Source organism: Perissodus microlepis, chromosome 6 (genome assembly GCF_051167445.1).
Source record: "Perissodus microlepis isolate ML-2025 ecotype Zambia chromosome 6, ASM5116744v1, whole genome shotgun sequence".
NCBI lineage: Eukaryota > Metazoa > Chordata > Actinopteri > Cichliformes > Cichlidae > Perissodus > Perissodus microlepis.
The window spans coordinates 15,901,886-15,918,152 of NC_140466.1; the positions used below are offsets into that span (position 1 = coordinate 15,901,886).

Genomic DNA, 16,267 nt, shown 5'->3' on the forward strand with positions numbered 1-16,267 from the left:
ACAGCCGCACACACACACTCACACAGCTATCTAGGGCACCAGAAGGCCTCGGCAACGCCAAGGCAGAGGCTGCCCACTTTGGCACCATGAGGTGGGGCTGCGCTGGCGCTTTGGGGGAGAGAGAAATGGCAAGGGTGTGTGGTAGGTGCTGGGATAGAGGAGAGGAGATGGGTGGATGGGGGTGAGGTGTATATCTATGTGCGTTTGTCTGCGTATTGGTGAAGGGAGGGGAGGGCACCTGGCATGTGATAATAACCCTGGGAAAACGCCCATTCCCTCTGAAGAGGAAGGTGCAGAGGGAGGAGGGTGTGTGTGAGAGAAAGACAGAATGAGATGCAGGCATGAAAACAGGCACGTGTGTGTGTGTGTGTGTGTGTGTGTGTTGGGCTTGAGTTTGGCTGTTGAAGACACAAACTCCAATCTTGGAGCAGTCCATCCTAGTGTTCTTATGCTAATGCTGATTCTGTCATAGCTTGGAGGACAGGTGCTATTTTTCATTCACAGCTAGACACGAAAGAAGAAGAAAAGAGAGACCTCATTTTGTCTCTTTCGCTGTTCATTGTGTCCCTAAAATACATCTCCATCTTCCTCTAAAGATCAAAATAATAATTCTGGAAACTTTTGGATGCATTCGCACACAAACACATATGCACACAGTGCTGAGACGGGGTACTATCTCCCTCTCTTGATGCCGTCTGCACCCCTACAGACACCCCCCACACCCGCTGTACTACCTCCTCTCCTCTACGTAGCACCACAGATGCCCATGTTGCCCTGCAACAGCTGTCTCACCATGTGCCCTACCAAGTGTTGCCACCCAACGGAGGGGAGAGGAAGTGAGGAGGAGGGAGGATCAGAGTGGGAAGGGAGGGAGGGTGCTGAATTTTGGATGGGAGGAACCAGGTCATGAATATTAATTTCCCTTTTTCACTCCAAAAAGGAGCTGCCGATGTCTACATGGTGACCGCAGTTCTTGCTTTGTACTAATTATCAATGTGTAATCATAATTTTTTATTGCACCCTGGCTCACTCGCTGTTTCTGTTTCTGTCTCCCTCTGTCTGGCTGTTTCTGCGAGTCTCTCTCCTCATTTGGTTCTGGATTTGGTCGAGGTGATGGCCAGTGCCCATATTTTCCCCCCCGGTCACAGGAAGCCCTGGAAGCAGAGTGGAGAAGGAGGAAACCACAGTTGCGGGGCTCCGTCCTATTGGTGCAGCAGGTTAGCGGCACGTTTGGTGACCAATAACCAGAAGGGGTTGCATAGTAACAGCAGGACGTGGAGAGAGGGTATTTTCAAATGCAAACACTGGTCCAACATGTCAGGTGCAGGATCCAGACTCGATCCAGTGACAGAACAAAATGGAGGGCCAGGATGGTGTGCCGCCATTTTGGAGCAAAATATTTTGAGTATGCATGCCATGTCTCCTAATTATGTAGAAATAAGCAGTTTAAACTGCAGTGCAAAGAAGTGGCAACAAAATGACCTTGAGCAATAGCATCAGCTGACAAAATAAAATCGTCGCTAGCAGTTGATTAATGACCGAATAATGAACAGTATTTTCTTTTACTGTAATTTAATTAAGTGTAATTCAAAGGTGCCAACGTCTCGACTAAGCCGCTCTAAATATTCAGCAAATTACTCAAAATTCATTCAAAGACAGACATCTGTGCTCACAGAGGAAGCCATACCTGTGACTTTCTTTTTTTATTTTGAAATTGGAAAAGTAAATCAATGAGGCATTAAAGATGCCAGGACAGATGGATGTGAAAGTAGAGTACCATCCAATAAACCGATGCCACATATTCTTCCCCTGTGGTCTTTCTGCATGCTAAATAAATGCAGATGAGACCTTGAGATGCCCAAATTAAAGAAAACTAATAAAAAAGTATAGGGAAAAGTACAACAACAAAAAAAGAGTTGTGAGTTAGTGTGGCATAGCACCCTCCTTGTGTATTTGTTCATTTAATTTTGAAGGGATGAAAGCAGACAGGCATAAAGAGGGGCAGACGTAGAGAGATCACAGCATCGTGTACCGTATTGGTGGGTAGTGTGCCACACAGTCTGCCTCCTAAAGCAATAAATCTGAAACAGCATAATAGATAAACGCAATTCAGAACACAAAATACCCTGCGAGGGAAAACTAATAAAAAACTGAGTGATTAAGTGGAATCAGAGCTCTTAGGCAGTATCTGGAGATGGGGGCTGTCGCCATACAAAGACCAGAGCGGGCCAACACAACAGATGAGAGAGCATAGGGACGGGGGGCCGAGAAAACGAGGGCTAAAAGCAGAGGGAACGAGAGACAGATGATGGAAGTGAGGAAAGGAGAGATGGAGGAGAGAGAGAAAGTGAGGGATGGATGGGGCAGCAGATCAGAGGGAGCCTCTAGTGTGTCTTGCTCTCCCTTTAAAGAAGAGCCAGGAAAACAGATTAGGAGTCCTCTTTTCTCCTGGGGAAGCACGCGCGCACACACACACACCACACACACATACCCTCCATTTAACCACCGTCCCCCCTCCTCGTCACACAAACATAAAACTAACTAACTTTTACGCTGCACCCGCCGCTGACCTGCCCGGCCCAGAACAAATTCGCTCGGTGCTGAAGTCGTCCTCGCTCTCAGAATGGGAGGAGACACAGAGCCACAATGACAGCCTGTGTGCTGCCGTTTAGGTGACCTCACATCAGGTCACGTTTGCTAACTGTTTATGACACAAAGAAGAGTATCTGCCTGCTTCAGAAGGATGCGAACACAAAAAGCAATCGTCCGTACAAATACAGGGAGCTACTGTGTCCCTGTGAGTAGGTAATGTGGCTCATATTTTCTTCTCACTTGAAGATAAATAACATAACTTAGGGTTATATTTAAATGATTCATCTGACTAGGTATTTATTTGCATTGTCAGATATATCAAAAGCAATTGTGTAAAAATAAACTCCCACCAGTTTCCCATCTTCAAATTGTTCCTTTTGCTCGCTTAATACTCCAAAAAACAACAGAATATTGAAACATGGCAAGGAAACGCAGCAAATCTCCACCATGAACGAGCTGGAACCAATAAATGTCTAGATTTGAAAAAAAATAAAATAACCGTCAATCATCTAATAAATTAGTCACCTAATTATTTTTAGTTCTTAATTATAATATCCCCGTTGTCCAGCTAGTAATCTGACGTGAAATATGTGATTCAGAACTGTGCTTATGCTTTATCAGTTTCACTTTGTGCGTGTATGTGGCGTGCTATCAAAACTGTGCCCAGTGTGAGCTACTGATAAACCACCGCACTGACTATAGCACAAAGACACATGCACACACTCTAAGCTCGTCTCAGTTTAATTCTAGGAAAGGTGAGGTCTCTCTTCAGAAAGCCAAACGGCTCTTCGCGTCCTCATGTCACGTACTCCTGATGCATCATCGACGTTTGTCTCAGAGAAAAATTTGCAGTTAGACAAACCAGTGAAGCCGTACGTTATGCTTTACTGCACACTTTAATAACCCGTAATGGAAAAAGCATTCAAATCCTAAACTTCTTACTGAAACAATAACACGCTTTAGAAGCACTAAAAAGCCTGCAGACGGTAACAACTGCTGACTTTACAACAAAGCGTCATTTTTTATGACATTGTCCACTTTTGCCATATTGGTTTTTTCTCCAAAGCACCCAGAAATTACATGTGGTGGATAAAAAAAAAAGTATAAAATTTGCCTCTGACCATGTAGTGATGCAACCTAATCAATAAAAAATATAAACCTCAAGCCAAACTGCAAGTATTTCAAAATTGTGCTTAATAATTGAGTTAACATAGCTGCTTTCAGTACATTTACCTTCAGTCCTTTTTTCTTAAAAATACTATCAATTTAAAGGATTTTTTCTCTCATTGTCAGACAGTTCCTGCTAGAGTTCACTAGTTCAGCCTAAAAGGGAGCACATGCTGAAAAGGGCTTCCTCACACATGTCCTCTATGACTTCAAAGGAGTGCAGCCATATAAAAAAATCGTAATAATACTTAAACAATAATGAAAATTATTTCGCAAGGACCCTTTTTGACATGAAGTGCCTTCAGAGGTGTTGGATATTATTGCCAAACAATGAACATGTTACTCCCACAGGCTTCATTTAATTTTTTTTTTTCGCCGTTCTTATCTGTTGTATATTGTTTAAAAATCAACCTTGTGCTCCCAGATGCAGCTGCCTTTAAATTAACCCCCACATTCCCTGTTTGAACTCAAAATATTCAACAGTAGAATTTAAAAAAAAAAAGAGGTTAAAAAATGTGATTCCAGAATTAAGGTGATATCAGTGTTTAAGTGGCTCATATTATTTTTTTAGTTTCCTTACAGTTAAAAAAAAACAAACTATTATATAAGCACTGAGGGGTGGGATGGGGAATTACAGCTTATAATAAAAACCTAAATTGTGCTCTCCTCTATTGGTCTATAAGGCACCATAACGCCATAATCACAATGTCTCTGAGTCGAGTACCACATGTGGCACATTCATGCCCTATCTCTCATGCCAAATTTCCTGTCTGTGTAAGCCGTATAATGTAAAATAACAAGAAATAAACATTTAAATGAATCTTCATTTCCAGATAATTTCAGAATCACCTGATGTCAGTTTAGAGGTTTAGATCATGGTGGGCACTTTATTGCTGTCCCCCAGTGGGAAAAAATCTCCGGACTGAAGCTGCTGCCTCGAAATCTGTAGGTTAAAAAGTCTCCATGACTCTGTAGTGGGAATGTGCTCAGCTGGCAGCAGCAATGTGAACATACTCCACCCTCCATCCCATTCTCCCGTGCCAGGGCCGGGCATTCCTCACCCCTCCAATGGCCAGTTACTACCCGCTCTTTTTCTCTGCGTTGCACACAAGCGCACACAGACTTATTCTCTTTTGGCCCCTGTGCAACTACTTGAAGCTAACTATTTCCTCCTTTCCTTCTTTCCTTGCCACATACATTTCTCCATTTCCTCCTTCCATCCATGCTTCGTTCTATTTCTATTTCCGCTCTCTTCCGTGTTTTCCCCTTCAACAACACTCCATCTCCTCAGCGCTTTCCTTCAGCTGCTCGCTGATTTGAGTTTATTTGCATGGCAGAGCGTAAAAGATGCAGACAGTGCGAGCAGGGCCAGCAGAGCCCTCCCGTGTCCATCCAGGCCGGGGCTGAGATTTGTAATGCTAGACAACACTCTGCAATGCAGGGATAAAACCTCGGCCACCGCACACAAAAAGAGCCTTGTCTTTTTTCTTTTTTTTTCGCCCCCCTTTCCTTTCCACCGCTTACTGCACTTTTGGAGATGCAGATTTCTGCAAGGCTTTTCTTTCAGCAGGGACAGGAATAAAGAATGCAGAGAGGGAAAAATGATAGTTCCAGTTTGAGTTTGATGTATGGCCTCGATGCAGGGTATATTTTTGTTTAGCTTTCACTGCAGCGCGCGGCGGTGAGATCAGGCTGGGAGTAGATGTCAGTAGTGCTGCAGTCAAGAGTCAGAGTGAAGTTGTTTAAAAAGAAGAAAGGCAGCACGACTCGGGCCTTCGGTTTGTATTTGCCATTTCTGTTGTAGATGTGCAGTCCACTCCTTCTGGCACTATTATAGATCCAAGATTTGGTTTCTTATATAGACATATCTTCTTTTTTTTTCAGTGTTGCTATATATACTTTGTTTGATTGTTTCTTTATAGCAGTCATGTGTGGCTTTGCAAACATAGCTGCGTGTGATCTTTACTAGTAGAATTATACATGCAGTAGCTGCTGAAGCTATTGGATTGAGCTCACAGTTTTGTTTGCATTGTTTTCTCCATTTTCTTTTTCCTTTATTTATAGTGGTTATAGATTTGGTGAATGCCTTTCTGCCACACTTGTTCAGATTAGATAAATCAGCTTCTGTGTTTTTTGGGCCATTACATTTGACAAATGTGAGTTATTTGAGCTTTTAGTTTGGGGGCCAGAAAGAGAACCACATAAACAGACACAGATTCGCTGGGTTGTTTTCTGAATTGCTTAAAAAGAGATGATTCTTTCTAAATGCTTAAAGGATATTTCAGGTTTTTCCCTAGAACGCCCCGTCTCCCCTTCATTATACACCTCAGTATTTAGTAATTTCTTCAATAAAGTGTGTACCTGTTGATTGAAGTTTGGCAGTGCACTCTGTTTGGCAAACTCCAGTTCTGCCTTGTATTTCGTGCCTCTAATCTTGCAAACATGTAATGACACCAAGTCCATCACTGATGAGTGAATATTTACAATATCTCAGTGCCATCCACTGAGCAGCTCCGTGTCTCATTCAGCATTAGTGTTCCTCTGATAATTAGTTTTGTCCGTGTCAATCATGGTTTGCAGTTATATTCCAGCTTGGAATGTGAAACTTGTCATTTGGAGTAAAAAGAAGAAGAAAGAAATTCCCCTGATTCGTTTTGGGGTTTACAGACAAGCATTTTGGACTTAGAAAAACTCCTTCTATGTTGTCTAAACTTTGCTCGCCTGATCCCACAATGTGCCCTTCTTTTCTCGCAGTGAGGTTTAGAGAACTTATTGCCCACATAATGCCGGGTCTTAAAACAGCGTGCTATCAGAGCCATTGTGGTCTGCAGTAATGGCTGGTTTAGGGGGTTGTGGTGAGACTCACTGCTCAGGGCTTTCATTAGCTCAAATCTCAGCCTAATTGATGCTCATAAGTTGCCTAGCATGATTAGGACTAGTGAAAGCCAACAAATGTCCTTCAACTTTTGAGGCATATCAACTAAATATTTTTTTTTTAATGTTCTATTCCAAGAAACATCAGAGGAAGGCATTAACTCTTCTGAGACTTCTCCTCCTTCTTGTATTTTGTTTTAATGACAAATAATCTTCTCTTTATTAGCGCACTGCCTGTTTCCACTAAACGCAGCTTAATATTTAAATACCTGGAAAAACACAAACAGTTTTAAGGGCCTCACATTAAAATAAGACCAGCTGCCCAGCCCCCTCGCCTTTTTTTTTTTTTTTATAAATCAGGACTGTAAGAAAACATGGGAAATGTTGAAACCAGGTCAACTGCTAAACATATGGTGCCTCAGCATCAGGAGGAAGAAGTATAAATTATTATTTATGACACATTAATAAACAAATACATGCAGTTTTGCCTCTGTGTTATATTTATCAGCTTTAATTATTACATTTTAAACAATGTTTTTGCGACGGCCATCGGACTTTTTTGCGTTTTTATTTATTTTTATTTATTTTTGTGGATTTTATTTATTTCAGAAAACAATTTGAGATATATAATTCCGTGTAATACTGTCGACGTTATTTACGTTATTAAAACCATTCCGTTTTATAATGCAGGTGTAATTCTGCCTTTGAAATTTCAAGCGGAAATGTACATCTAAAGAAAACGAAGGGGGTATTTAAAGTTTCAGTGTCTCGTTTTTTCAGCGTCCTCAGAGATTCCGTGTTTTAAATACCTGTGGATTTTCCCCCATTTATGTTTTTTATTTAGCCATATTTTTACTTTAATTTTATAGTGTTTTGATTTTACGTTTTTTATCGGATTTTTAATCTCTTGTTTTATTTACGGTTTTTTTCCCCCTCAAATACCTCAACCTGGTTGTTGATTAAAACACCTGTCTTGATGTCATGTTAATATTTTTCCAACGATTTTCACTAAACAGCTTTAAAACAAAGCTACGTGATTTATTATTATTATTATTATTATTATTATCATCATTATTTCTAGTACAAAAACACCTTTCGATTTTTATCATCTCATTTTTTCTTTTCTTTTTTTCCGGAAGCAGATTCGTTACCTGAAGCTTGTAGAAGTTTCTGTGGGCCTGCGGTAAGTTCCGGGCTACAGTGGGCTGTGCTGAGTACACAGTGCGCGCTCACTGTGCTGTTATTTGTACTTTAATTAAGAGTTAAGAAAAAAGGGGGGGGAAACCGTGTTGTGGGATTATTTGGGGTTTAGAGGCACAGTTTGGTGTTTTTCCAATTAACTGGTCACTCTCCAAACAGGCCGTTGGGCATGTGTGGGCTTCAGCATCTGTAAAAAAAAAAAAAAAAAAAAAAAAAGAAGAAGAAGAGAGAGAGAGAGAGAGAGAGACCAGAATTAATATTAAAAGTAAATAAATAAAGTATTGGGAAAGTTCAAGGTACAAACTGTGAAACTTAACAAGACGCTTGAGGCAGAAAGCCTCTGTCATTCAATTAATTAATAAAAATGTTAATGTAACATTAGGAATTATTATTATTAATAATAGTATCATTGTTATACGCATTATCATCATCATTATTAGTATTATTATTTGTACAGGCTCCTACTCCTCTTTCATACTTTAAGTCATTCACCAACTTTAGTAATCAAGCCAATCATTCATCTGATTGTTGAACTTACCAGTAATCGCTTACCTCGACGTCTACCTGCAGTTTGTTTTATGCCTAAACAAATAAGATCCCATTAGTTATTTAAACAAAATTATCATTGAATTAAAAATGTCAGAAATATGTAAAAAAATAGAGAGAGTGAGGGTCAACATTTTAAAGGCCTAGTCATTTTTTTCCCTCTTTTTCAAAATAATTTCATAAAAATAATTTTATGATAAACAAAAGGAAAATGTGTTTGTAATACAGGTCCTTGTATCAATTAAAGGAGGCGATAAATTGTTGACCTACTAAGTGTTAGGTTACGTGGTTTCTGCTCAGTCTCGTCATATTTTGGTCAGTCTTGGTTGTCTCCAGTGTTGAAACAAAATTAAAACTACAGAAAAACAAAAAACGACACTTGTTCGTATCTCCCTGCTGTTGGGTAACTGGGCCACAGGGGCCTCTGTTTCTAAACAATAATAATAACAATAACAACCCCGCACATGTCATCCCGCCACAGACGCAAACCGAATAATCGAAATTATGCTGAAACAAAAACAAATTCATTTAGAGATGATTAATTGATGTGACCAAATGTGTGGGGAGGTCAGCGTTTAATTATTTATAAACCCTCATGTTGGAGGAATGTCATTAGGCTGTTTTCTCCCCCCCTCTCTCTCTCTCTAAAGGAGAGAAGCAGATAACTCCACACGCACAGCTGAAAATAAAAGCAGAAATAAGGCCAAATTCTGATTTATCCAGACGATGTGTATCAGATTCATCTGCAACAACGAAAATATTTAGTTTGTTGCTTTGATTTGAACCAGCCGTTTATAACTGTAGAGGAAAGCCCGAAGGTTGAGTATGAAACAAGAAACGGCCAAGTTTTGAATGTGACTGGCGTGTGAACAGGTTGAGTGACCAAATCTGCACAAAATCTTCCAGATATTTTTTTTCCTCCAGAGTTTATTTTTAAATCACTCTTATCTGCTTTTTTTAAAGTGACTTTTTCATTCTTAGATTATGTCCTTTAGGCCCCACGGTGTCCCCACAAATTCTCCTGGCCAATTTCATTTGAATCAAAATCTGTTCCAGGTGATGTATCCAAGTTTACATTAAAAGAAGAAGAAACTTTCTTAAATTGAAACTTGACATCAGAAAGCACGTGCACCAAGTGTCTTATGTGGCAGGTCTGCTGGATCTGCCCGTTGTCCTTAAAATCTCTGGAGCAATAAACAGTTTCTTAAAACACGTGGTTGCTTTTTGGTAAAGTGGAGAGAGTTTTTTTTTTTTTTTTGGTTTTTTTAAATCATGTTGGTGAGAATGTCTGCGATATCTCAGATGAATTTGATCCTGTTGCTTCACAGCGTCACATCCTGACAGTCACATGCAAAATACCCTTAGTGCTACAGATATTGATGGAAATCAAACAAAGTAAGTTGTGCGATTAAGGAAAGCTGTCCTGCTTGGCTGCTCAGTAACTGACAGCTGACTTTTCCCCCTTTTTTAATATTATCAGATGCGTGGACACAGAGAGCACAGCTTATATCTGTGGCCAGGTTGTCATTAAAATAACATATCATCCTTCAGTGGCCCAATCTTTGCTCTTGGGTTGTAAACATTAAAACAAAAAACACCACACACATAAAAACCGAGCAGCTCTGCTCTCGCTCGGCCGTCCCCACAGAGTCACTCTGCAAACTTCAGGCGGTAGGTAGGAGCCGGCGCAGCCCTCTAATCCCTGCAGCCCGTGATTTAGCCTCTGGTCCTCCTAATGCTTCTAAAGCCCCAGCTGCTCTCCTGGCCGCTCCGCTCTCTCCGCGACAGACTGCACACCGCTCGCTTTATTAATAATTCACCTAATAATTCACCAGTTCGACGCTGCCGCCTGAAGCACCGGCCCCCCAACCCAACCTTCACTGTAAACAACTGCCCCAATTCCCCGTCTATTATTTTGTGTATGTGCGTGTAAACAGGGCGCATGCTGCTGAGGTGAGCTATTTAGTGGCTGATATTTTGGGAGGGAGGGAAGAGCAAGGCAATCTATCGCTGCTGGAGCGCACGGCGAGCTTCCATTTTTACGCACCGAGGCATCCAGAGCCCCGCCGAAGCCGCAACCGACGACGTATCGCTGTACAGGCATTCCTCTATCGGCGAGGCTGTAGCGATTTGAAGAGGCACGACGCAAGCTGCTCTTTCATCTCGTCAGCTTTGAGGAGGAGGCGGCGAGGGACCAGGGGTGTCCCCCCCGTTTGCGTGTAACTCCGTGCGTGTGCTTGCGTGTGTTTGTGTGCGTTCGGATCAAGAGAGAGGAGAGAGAGAGAGAGATACGAGGGTAAAACAGATCGGACGCGCGGCATAGGAGACAGCTGCTTTTGGACACGTTTTGGACACAGAAGCTGATCGACCGCAAAGGCTGCACACGGAAAAATAATAGAAACAAAACTTACTCTGCGTCACTTCTCCCGTCCATTATTATTTTGGGTTATTTTTTTGATTTTTTTTAAAACCCGTATTATCAGTATTAATTCGGGGAGGGTTTTTTTTAGCATCTCCCAGTCTGCTGGAGTTTGGCCGCCGAAGGACGCACCTCGGGACTTAGACGCAGACGTCTCCCTCACTTCTTTCTGCGGGACATGGGCGCATCTGACGCCAAACAGCGGTAGACGGAAGGCTCGGAGCTGGTGTCTTCGTATCCTTCTATCGCTTTCAGAGTGGACCGACTTTTGAAAGAGCGTGTTTTTTCTCTATCTGGGCCTAAAGCCGACGTGTTTAAAGGTCCTTTTTTGCTTCCGGCAACAGCGAAGAGACCAAGTCTTCCTCCCTCATCTCTCACTCCCTCTCTCACTTTTTTGGAAGCTGAACTTTTAAAGGAAAATGGGGCATTGAGAGGGTTGGCAGATCTCCCCACGCTATAATGGTACGTGCTGTGTAACTCAATAGTTCCTTTCTGTTGGCTCTATAGGGTAAAGTCTATAGGGCTGGAAATAAACAAAACATGCTTGCACTTATTTCAGGGCTCTAATTTCTTTGTAAAGAACTTTTGTTGCGGATGGATTTGGTGCTAGAGTTCTGGGCCACAACACACCTGTGTGCGTCCCTGTGCACGTGCGTGTATGCGCGCGTGCAAATGTAAAAGTAACTCAACTCGTTTGTCTGCCAAATGTAATTACAAAGCGTCTAAATGAGCCGCGATTGACTAAACATTCAGTACTGAGCGCTGAGTGTTAAATATTATTCTCACACACTGCCTTGTTTTTACTACAGCTCCGTGCATTTTATGACCAAAGTGATTTTCATTTTATTTGTTAACAATAAGCTACTTTTTTGTTGCAGTTCTTTTTCGTGAAATTTCTCCCACAGTGTTCTCAAATATCTGCAGCTGTAATAATTATGTGCATGGCATGTGTTCAAAAATAATTTTCTCCACATTTAAATCAGTGCAGTTCTCCTTTCTGGCGCGTTAACGTGCATCGAGTGGCCCTGTAGACAGAGGCTGATCTTTGCTGCCAAAGTCACACAAAATAAAAGCAAAGAGTCTTAAAGACTCGCACAGTGATCGTGTGTGGACGATTATTACTGCTGTGCTGGTCATTATTATGCCCTAAGAATCGCAATAAATTAACGTGGCGCACGACTCTCGCGCGTTACTCCACCTTGCACTCGCCGACTCGAGTCTTTTCTATCGGAAGGCGGCTGCTCTTTTTTATCAATGGGCACTTCATTTGCGTAGCTGGTGACACTTTATAGCGACTACAAGGGGGTGGGGAGGTGAGGTGACACACAGACCGTCTTTGTGCCCTCAGAACAAGCGCTGAGAGTCCTCAGAAAGAGCAAGTAGCATAAATTAGAGCACCTCCGAAGCATTTAATATTGATCTGAAAATCGGATGATGACGATGAGCTCATTATCTCTCTAAATCCAGCAGCATTTGGAGATAAATATCAGATTTTAATCATCAATATCTTCTCTAAAACTGCTACAGCAATATTGGAAATGCAAGGCTGTGACCATCAGCTTTACGTGATCTCTATTAACTCAAAGCTTTACGTTTTAAAATGTCCTAATAAAAATGCAGCATTATCATTGCTTAATCAACTTAAGAGATTGAAGCAGAAGATTCCATTATTTTTGGTATTTTGTTTAAGCTATTTTTACTCATAGATTTCTGATTAAATTTGTTAAACCTGTGAAGTATTTTAAGGTGATAGTGATGGTTGTTTACTGCAACATAGAAATAACAGACTGCACTGTGAAATACTTTGTAGATCATCCGATATGTTTCAGTATGTCATTATTACAATCCTGTAATATAACTCTTACCTCTTACTCTTGCTCACACGTCTTCACCTCAAATATCGATGCTGTTACACACAAATACTCATCTACCTTCCTGAAAGTTTGAGACCTGTTTTAGAACAGTTAATCCTTAGAAATAAAACAGTGAGAGTTTATTTAGACTGAAAGCGTATCTGATTATAATGTTTCTGGGAATGCACACAGAATCTCACAAATGATAAGCACCAAAGATACAGGAGGGGGGAAAAATGTATAAACTTTTAGTTTCGCAATCTCTTGGCACTCGGATAATTACAGATCTCTCTCTTTATCATACTGAGTATACATAACAAAAACACTTTAAAAATAAATAATATATATATATATATATATTTATATATAGATAGATATATAGATTCACGGTCACTGACATGAGTAAATATTGCCTGTATATGCAGCATTACTTTAAAGAGCATTAGCAGAAGTGTTCATTCACTTTTTGCACATTTATCATCGGCCGCCAACTTTGCATGAGCACCCTGATTCCTCTCTACATGAAGGGCACATAGCCCACACGTTGTCACGTGTTTTTTTATGGGTTATAAATGTCAGCCTTACGTGACATCAAGGGGGTCACCTACCAAAAACTTTTGCTTGCCCCAGCTGCCCTGACTCACAGTCATACCTGCTAAACAACAACACAGACATGCCCCAAGTTGCTCAAAATGTCAAATTCTAGGCGGCATGTGTCTTCTAATGTCAGCTTTCCAATTATCTGTCTATATATCTTAAGGTAAGCCAAACATTAGACAATTGTTCGTAATTGGCAGTGATAATACGATGCTCATTTTGTTTTGATTCTCGGCCTATAATTTCACAGTTGGTTGCGCTGCGGTTGTTGCAGAGAAAACGTGCCAACCACAGAAGCTGTCAGTCAAATAAAAGTCAAGAAACTTATTGGTGCCAAGTTGGGAGGTGGGCGTAAACCTTTTACCAGATTATTAAATACATTTTCAAAGTACCATTTCAGTTAAGATGGAAGTGGGTGAGACATTTGAAATGAGCTCAACGCGCTGCCTCCTTGAGTCACCTTGTCTGTGTGTGTGTGTGTGTGTGTGTGTGTGTGTGTGTGTGTGTGTGTGTGTGGTATATGTGTGTGTGTAACTCCATGCTTCCTGGTCTTTGTGGTAAACTCTACTGTATTAGAACCATAACCACAAGAAAATCTCCCCACGGATCAGTCCTTGTGTGACACAATGGGTTGATTGTCCCAGCCCAAACCTCATTGTTAAATGCATTAACCAGAGCAGCTAGACCTTAGTTGAATGTGGTTTGGACCTTCAAATAAGAGAATGAATAAGGACCCATGTACAAAGAAGGGTGCCAGTGGCATTGGGTTACTTAATGTGCCAAGGGGGCGTTTGGTGCAAGCAAGTGTGTCAGTGAAATGTTGCTGGTTCAGTTCAGTGTTACAACTGGCATGGTATTATCATAAGGCCACAGCCATAGCCTATCCTGTCTAGCAAGATTAGTAGTTGACAGGCAAGTTGCCAGGCCAAGTGCATCTTGGGGTGTGTCACAATGAGCGCTCTGTTCAGACCTGTTTAACTGAACAGTTTTGGTCAACAAAGACGGTTTTTTAATAAAGCAACGCTGGCGTAGTTTCACTATTTATCTGACATTCAGGTGATTCACCTCACCTCACCTTTAAATTAAACCGCAAACCAGCTTGTATGAATTTCTCACACAAGTCAAATGTCTTTTTACTCGAGGCATCTATTTTTTTTAATACCCCAGCAGTCAGGCCTCTTGAACAGACTCGCTTTTCACACGATGTGCCTCCCGCCTTATCCAGGATCCCAACATTTAGTATTATTGTGTAAAACACAACTGCACAATTAAGCCAAATGCAATCTTCAGCTCTGCGTCTTGGCTGTACTTCTGACCCAAGCAAACCTTCAGGACTCACGAGTGGAGTGAAATAATTAGCCCCACTCTACTCAGCCATCCATCCATCATTTTTTTAATGCAGCCCCTCGGTTTCTCATCTTCTTTCTTAGCCTCCCTGTTTTCTCGTCACCCCCCCTGAGAAGGCTGTGTGAAAAATCGTATTTTTCCAACGTTTCTCCCCGAGGTAGCTTTGGCAGGGACTCACACGGCGGCCATTTCTGCCTTTCATACACTCCTCACACACCATGGAACAGATCGCCGGTGCGGCCTGGCATCTTTGAAGTGGTTGCCATCTCACGCAGGTTGGCTGGACTGTTTTCCTCTCCCCATCCCCCTATTTTCATCCTGTGCCTTAAACTTGGCAGTGTTGCTTTTCAGGCACCAAATAACGATGATAAAAACATGGTTGAGACACAATGGTGGTTATAATAACCATGTTTTTTTAAAAGAAAGAAAAAGAAAAAAAAGAAAAAAGCGGGATCAACAGTGCTGGTAGTGGTTGTGGTTCATGATTGTGGGGCGGCCAGGATAAAGGTTTTGTGGAAACAAGGAGAGGGCTGCACCAGGTGTGTGACAAGTGTAAGTTTTTATGTGTAGGTGGTGAATTAGTGTGCAAGTGTGTGTTTTTGTGTGTAACTGCTAATGTGATATGCAGAGAGACAGAAAGCGAGGAAAGGTGGGGCGATGTGTGTGTGTGGTTGGGGGGGGAGATCATTGATATGATGCCATTCATTTGCTTTAAAATGGAGCCATCTGAGAACAAATTCCACCATCAGGGCCTTTCATACACAAAGCTCTGTAGAGGTGTGTTTGTAAGTACATGTGTGAGTGTACGTGCAAGTGCGAGAGCAGGTTTCGGAGATCTCACCTCCAAAGAATTTGGCCATATGGTCGTCAACACTAAATCCAAAGAGAGAGCGAGTGAGCCAAGGAAAGAGAAGTGTCTTCTTTTGTCAGTGAAGGCAGAAAGAAAGGCAGCTTAAAACACACCCTATACAGATACCTTAGATCAGATGGCTCAGACAAATAAATAATTAAAAATCCTCCACTGCATCCCCTACTCCACATATTTGTGAAGTAGGAAAATCTGTCTCAATTAACACATTTGCATTGGGCGATGATGGACTCCAAATAGGTCACTGACTCAATCTCCCGCCTCCGAATCTTCCCTCTAAAATGTTAATTAAGCAGGGCTTTGAGATTTTTTCGCTCAGGGCTGGCCATATGGGCCGGGCATATGTTCTATATATATAGTACAATATATAATTCATACACTGCTGCAGGAGAGAGTGTTTGGGGGCCCTGGAGTTTTTTTTATGGGTTTACTACAAAGGGAATCAGTATGTTCTGGCCTCCCCAGTGCCAGGTACAGAGCTTAGCCTATTCATTAGCTTCATGTTATTCATTGTTGCACAATAGGATTGAGGTTCATCAACACCTGTTTTTCTGGCGAACAGCATAAAGTGGGTGTTTAAATTCCTCTTTGTTGGATGGTTAATATGAAATGAGAGCAAATTATCTACTGTTGGAGTTCAATTGTTGTTGGGGGTTTTTGGTTGTTTGTTTTATGTGTGTTATGTTGCTCTTCCTGAAGTCAGGTTAAATGATAGCTAATGCTGAGATTCTGGGGGTACGAAGACCTACATATGTACAAAAGGTTTTCTCAAATAGTCAGCGCTCCCAGTTGTCCCACTGCCAT

The 16,267-nt window shown here is 41.6% G+C and overlaps 1 protein-coding gene and 1 long non-coding RNA gene across 9 annotated transcripts in view; one reads left to right on the forward strand and one right to left on the reverse strand.

Moving 5' to 3' along the window:
- Positions 1 to 1,686: 1,686 nt before the first annotated feature.
- LOC146385350 (uncharacterized) lies at positions 1,687 to 10,213 on the reverse strand. Its single transcript, XR_014800476.1, has 2 exons — positions 8,372 to 10,213; positions 1,687 to 8,020 (listed from the first exon to the last, which is right to left on the reverse strand). It is a non-coding gene; the product is annotated as an uncharacterized LOC146385350 (long non-coding RNA).
- A 464-nt stretch (positions 10,214 to 10,677) lies between these two features.
- The window catches only part of nfixa (nuclear factor I/Xa), a 109,274-nt gene continuing 103,684 nt past the window's right edge, over positions 10,678 to 16,267 (forward strand). For 2 of the 8 annotated variants that reach the window (XM_084931047.1, XM_084931046.1), the window contains exon 1: positions 10,682 to 11,260. In XM_084931047.1, coding sequence (XP_084787173.1) covers positions 11,258 to 11,260 — 3 coding nt within the window. In that variant the 5' untranslated portion in view covers positions 10,682 to 11,257. Of the gene's footprint in view, positions 11,261 to 16,267 lie in introns of all 8 variants that reach the window. The other 6 variants (XM_084931048.1, XM_084931040.1, XM_084931044.1 and 3 more) reach the window with 5 other exon arrangements.